The sequence below is a fragment of the Nycticebus coucang genome, chromosome 5 (genome assembly GCF_027406575.1).
Source record: "Nycticebus coucang isolate mNycCou1 chromosome 5, mNycCou1.pri, whole genome shotgun sequence".
NCBI lineage: Eukaryota > Metazoa > Chordata > Mammalia > Primates > Lorisidae > Nycticebus > Nycticebus coucang.
Genome location: NC_069784.1, coordinates 17,871,933 through 17,877,932, shown reverse-complemented (window position 1 = coordinate 17,877,932; position 6,000 = coordinate 17,871,933). Strand labels below are relative to the sequence as shown.

The 6,000-nt window shown below is 38.2% G+C and overlaps 1 protein-coding gene across 1 annotated transcript in view; it reads right to left on the bottom strand.

The window, feature by feature from the left end:
- Positions 1–571: 571 nt before the first annotated feature.
- Positions 572–6,000, bottom strand: part of CLCA1 (chloride channel accessory 1) — a 32,893-nt gene continuing 27,464 nt past the window's right edge. Inside the window, exons 11-14 of the mRNA XM_053592807.1 lie at positions 5,546–5,807; positions 3,853–4,023; positions 1,905–2,144; positions 572–1,058 (exon numbers count right to left, since the gene is read on the bottom strand). Coding sequence (XP_053448782.1) covers positions 670–1,058; positions 1,905–2,144; positions 3,853–4,023; positions 5,546–5,807 — 1,062 coding nt within the window. The 3' untranslated portion in view covers positions 572–669. The remainder of the gene's footprint in view (positions 1,059–1,904; positions 2,145–3,852; positions 4,024–5,545; positions 5,808–6,000) is intronic.

Sequence of the window (6,000 nt, the reverse complement as noted above, 5' to 3'; positions counted from 1 at the left end):
AAAGCATTTATTTCTAGTGGCAATTACAACAGATTAGGAAGAGCCATTTAACATACCTTTTTGGCATTTAGGTTTCAGGAACTAGGTTAAATAAATTTTTCTCCATTATAATAGCTCCATTATAATAACCTAGGCTGTCTAATTCAATGGCTTTTGTGTCTTCATTATTTAGTTCTTGCCTGTGTTGCTAAATTTGATTATCTATGTGAAATTATACAGTAAGATTCCTTGAACACTGTTGTTCCTATATTATAATGCAATCTCTCCCTTCAATGCATCATCCTTTCTCAAATCTAGAGAAAAGATGTTGATGATATTGGTCCAAAACTCCTATGTAACAAGTCATGCCTTCTATATTTAAATAATTTGGTTTGGCAGTTTCTGGCATCATTCATCAAAAGAAATGAAACAACTTTTAGCAACTCTGTTAGATTAACTACAATCGCAAGTCCTTTTTAACTTGGCATGCTCCCTGAAGCAAATAAAATGATACCTCCATTTATCAGTTACAAGTGCCCCTTCTTTTTAGTATTCAAAATCATTAATAATAAAAGATGGAGCTCAACAACCCAACTGTTCAGCATTTTATTTCATTCTATCGTCCCCTATACGAAATCTGAAGTACATTTTAGAAAACTTTATGATTAAAAGAAGGACAGATAGTTTACTTTATTCATCTCCTGAAAACGACAGCTGCAGTTCTCCTATCCACTTCCACATAATTTTTAAGATGTGAATGCCAGGGATAGTGCTGTTGATGCTAATAGTAGGGCAAGAAACACCAGTGTCACCAGGACTAGGTGGCGGTGGAGGAATGAACAAAGATACACGTGCAATGTTGGATATTTCTGATTTCAGATTAACCTTATCAACAGCCTGAACAGCTATGAAGAGATCTGTGCCATTTTCAAAAGTGATGTTTTCTGGTTTAAACACAAAGACTTCCTCAGAGTTGGCCTCCTTCGGGACGAGATCATCAGTATTCACTTGAACAGAATCACTGAACTTGTCTCTGAGATCAAGAATACTTGTACTTATCCGAATGATATACTTGTGAGCTAAGAAAAAAAAAAAGAAAGTGAATTGCAATTCTCAAATCTTAAAGAGCTAAAAAAATCCCAAAATAAACATAAACTTAAAAAGTCTATTAGAAACTGTATCACTATCCCCTAACATTCCTGAAATGAAATCAATGGTCCATATTTACAAGGGAACAGTATCTCTTTTACATTCTTGTTTGTATATTCAGACAAAGTTATAAATATAAAACTGGATTGGGCATGACTTTAAGCCTTAGCATTTCTTGGCATGGTGCCTGGCTGAGAGAAGATATTGTTTAATTACTGTTTATTATTTTATTACTTTACAGGGGGATTTTTGTACCAGTACTTCTCAAAGTGTAACATGTGTAGAAATCACTCAGGGGCCTTAAAGTGCAGCTTCTGGTTCAGTAGGTCTGAGAGGCTCTGCATTTCCAACTAGTGTTCATGAGATGCCCATGTGGTGGCCAATAGGCCATACTTGGAGAGAGAAAAAGTCCAGTAGGAATTGGGATTTCTTCCAAAAGACAGTTCTGCTCCATAGATACCTAGGTTTTATTCCCAGTTCTTCCCTAGGAATCTTTACTGAAATTGAGGCTTATTAAAGAAGAGTTTAGCAAGATTTCAGAAAAAAGTGAAGTTTACCTTTCCTGACCGTAACCTCTTAGTCCCAGAAGTAGGCCATTTTTCAGATAGTGCCTCTCTCACTTAGCAATCTTTATCTTTCTTTTCAGAGAATCGTCAAACTCTCTTCTGCCTTCTGTTGCCGACACACACCATAACACGCCTGCCTGCCTCACCCTCTTCTGCTCCTCTGCTTGGCCGATAAACTCCTCTGCAGGGTTCACACCACGGTCAGCTTACCTGTTCCGTGATCATAATCATCCCCAGGAGCTGTCCAAGTCAGGTTAATGAAGTTGCCCTCCTGGATTTCCGCCTTCAGGTCGGTGATTTGGCAAGGTGGGAAGAGATCAGGTATGGGTGCCTTTGGGACATCAGAGGTTATAAATGAACCTCCGGAGGATGTTCTGCTAAAACACACTTGTTTGTCTTGAGGGTCATTCTTATCAGTTTCAGATCCTGGTGGATTCCATTTTACTTCACCTGCATTAAATAATTACCCAAAATATGGTAAGCAACACCGCTAAATTTCAATTCCTCCCTTTGTTTTCTCATCGAATCACCCACTTCCTGCTCTCTCCTTCCCCTTCCTTCCTCCCGCACACAAAGTTCATTTAAAATATTTGATGACAAGACCCCAAAACATATCGCATCAAAAGGAAAAAAGCTAAGAGAGAATCACCGTTCTTTATCACACAGGTATTTCCTGGATATTTAGTGGAATAACCTTTTGGAATTTTCTTTCATTACATTTGTTCTGGAGTTGGTTCTTTTCCCTTCTTTTTGCCTATCTTGATCTCACCCTTCCATCACGTCCATTTTAAAAACTGCCTTTGTTTTAAACTCTGACTGCTTTAAGAAATCTTTTCTATATTGTAGGTTTCATTATCTTTCTTACGTATTTGGTAACTAAACATCTGCACCTTCAAGGATCTCTTTGATTACTTATTCTACGCATATTACTTTTGCTTTCTATGTATTCATATTTTATTAGATTGTAGTTTTTCCTAAAATTGTGTTATGTTAGGAGTCTCAAAATGTTATGTTTTTGAAAAACTCCTTATTTTTTTAATACATGCATAACTACCTAGTTCTTTTGAAAAGCTCAATTTCCTTTACTTTCTTGTTGAAAGCTCATGTAAAAGTAATCCTGGAATTCAAAAAAATACTTTGGTTTGCTCAATATGTGAAGCTTTCAGACTCTCTTTTTAATAAAAATATCCTATAATACCCTAACATGACATTACTTAGTATTTGCTTTCTTGTAAACTCTGCAAGTAAAGGGGATAGCGGAAGCTTCTGGAAGGAGCTCTTCTTCTTACTGCACACCAACATCAGGAAAAGGCCTGCCCAGAACAGGGTGGAGATTGCTGGAGAATAAGCGCTGGAACCCATCAGGACTCAGACTTGGTCCCGATTCCTGCTCCAGTCCAGGGCGAGTGATTGTAACCAAGAGTGGTGTGCAACTGTCTGTTTCCTGGGCCTAATTTTACCAACTGCTCACATGTGAGCTCAGTGTGCTGGCTGGTGTTCTCTCTGGCCTGAGCAAGAGGAGAAAAGAGGAAAGAGAGACAGTGACCTTAGGATAATGATGCTGATGTTGACAATAAGACCTACATTGTTATTTCTTTTTTTAATTCTGTGGAAAAGCTCCATTAGAATGAACTGGAAATGCTTCACGGACATAACTTCATTAAAAACATTTTAAAAAGAATAGGCTATCTATTGAAAACTATTTACCAGCAACAGCTTATTGGATGTGTTTACTTGATTCCTCATGACTATCCTATGACGTAGTTACCATTGTTATCCTTATTTTGCAACTGAGGAAAGTGAAGCACAAAGGGATTACCCTGAATACTTTCTTTGGTGGAGAGCTGGGCTTTGAACTGAGGCAGTCAAAAGCTGTGTTCTGTCTAGTGGTTTTCAACTGGGAGCGATTTTTCCCACCTTGGGGACAGTGGAGACATTTTTGATCGTCATGACTGGGAGGTTGATATTACATCTAGTGTGTGAGGATAGAGATGCTACTAAATGCCCTCTACAACAAAGGATCGCCCGGCTTAAAATGTTAATAATGCCAAGGTTGGGAAATGCTGATTTAATTATGACCATTCTGCCTGTAGGTTTCAGGGTCTTTTTCTTGATCCCAAGGGTTTACATAAGCCAGGTGTTATTACAGGTTACTTACCATTCTCAAACCAGCCAGACACGTACATGGCTCCGTTCCGTGGGGGTATCGCTCCCTGTCTGGCTGCATTAACTCCTCCCAGAGCCCACACTTTCACGCTGTATCTACCATTTGTGTTGTAAGCTGTAAAATACCTTGAGTAGATACCATCATTCTTAGTAGCATCAGCACCTTGATAGGGAAATGAAGAGATCAGTCAATATCCTAAAGATAACTGGGAAATTGCACATCTCCAGCCCATATGTTAAAAATTTTCAAAGCAAAGAGAAATCTAGTATTATCTCAAAGAGATCTTCAGACTTGAGTATGTTAAGGGTGAGGCCTACTTCCTTTACCTGGTGTATGTGTGTACATGTGTGTGTTTAAGTGTATATCTTATCTTCTTGAATTATTATCTTTCTTTCTGAAATCTGAAATCATGTTGGGTCTCTGTCACACCCAGTATAGCACAAGGTAACTACTTGATATGTATCTATTGAACTGAACTGAGCTGTATGTAACTAAGGAGGAAAAAAAAATTATTATTATTTAATAAAATTCATGACTTCTCTTCAGGGTAGATTTAGGTAAGAAATTCATTTCTAGAGTTCATTCTGTAATATTAAGATTACTTGCATCCCAGTAAGAAGAAATGTTCTTTCTACATTCTCTCTCTTTCTCTCTTTTCCTGATAGGCTCTTTAAATACAAGACTAATGGACATATTTTCACTTTGGTGGCAAGTTATTATATAGCCGGCATAGCTATATGAATCATATAAAATTGTGCTCAAATCCATCTCTGTTACTTTCTAAATATGAAAACCTCAGTTTCTTCACCTGTAAGGTAGGGATAATATCTCAAAAGCATATGATGAAACATAAGAGGAAAACTCAATTCAGTTCAATTTGTGGGGGGGAGAATGAGAGAAGGGATGAGGGGAGGAGGGCAAGGGAGGGGTGTGCTTCCACTTAGTGGCACAATGGAAGGGTTTATTACACACCTTTTGGGCACAGGACACAACTGCAAGAGGGATGTTACCTAACAAACGCAAATATTATAACCTAGTTGTTTGTACCTTCACATTAATCTGAAATAAAAAAGAAATGTGTAGTGAAGATATGTATATATCTTTGTGTGTATATATATGTACACACACACATATATGTATGAACATAGGATATGTATATGTAACTTCCAACACAAAGAGCTATTAATTCTCCTTCTTCTCTATTTTGGGCATGTGGAATACCATCTGACAATGTCCTAGAGCAGACATTTTCAACCAGCGTGCTGTGGTGTGCCAGGACAGGATCTTAGGTGTACCATACAAATTTTTAAAGATCATTAATTAAATTGTTTTTGAAAGAAGTTCAAAGCACAGTAATTATATTCTTTATTTTTTACTCTTTTTTTTTAATCAATTTAAGTGTGCTGTGGAAGTTTAACTATAGGTCAAGTGTGCTGTAAGATGAAAAAAGGGTGAAAAACACTGCCCCAGAGACTCTGCCCCTGTTGAGGTTGAGCCACTAATGCATTTTAAGCTTCGCAGAAGCCTCCTTGATCAACATTTTAAAATAATTATGAGGAAAGGGAAAACTCTGCCAACGGGACCCCCCCCCCCGCTTTTAACTGCCCTCACTAGACCATGCTTTTTCTGTTCTCTAATGCTCTGGAAAAAGAAAGATACATGTTCCAGTTCTTTTGGTGAGTACCTCCTCCGTTGTCCAGTAATTCCAAGGTAACTGTTTTTCCATTTGCTGATTCAATCAGGGCTGTAACACTGGCCCTGAGAATTGGTGAGGTGCCTTGGTGAATATTCGCATAAACTATCATAGGGCTGGGGAATTTGCCTGTGTCCTTGTTCATTTTGGAAGTCACTGTAATTGGAGGCAAGGTGGCACTTGAGGCACGAGAGGTGACCGTCAGAGTCAGAGTTTGTGAGCTTGCTTGCAGACTATATTTCCAAGCACCAACCTGACCGAAACAAGTGGAGACATTTCCAATTAATATTATTAGGTGACCCAGAACTGACTTCAGTGTCACATGTAGGACAAGCTTATCTGACACAAGCATGTTGTAAGCTTGTCTACAAAGATGTGGGCATTTTGATACTTTGTCAGCCAAGGAAACCTTTGATGCATTTGGAGTAACTACATGATTCCCATTG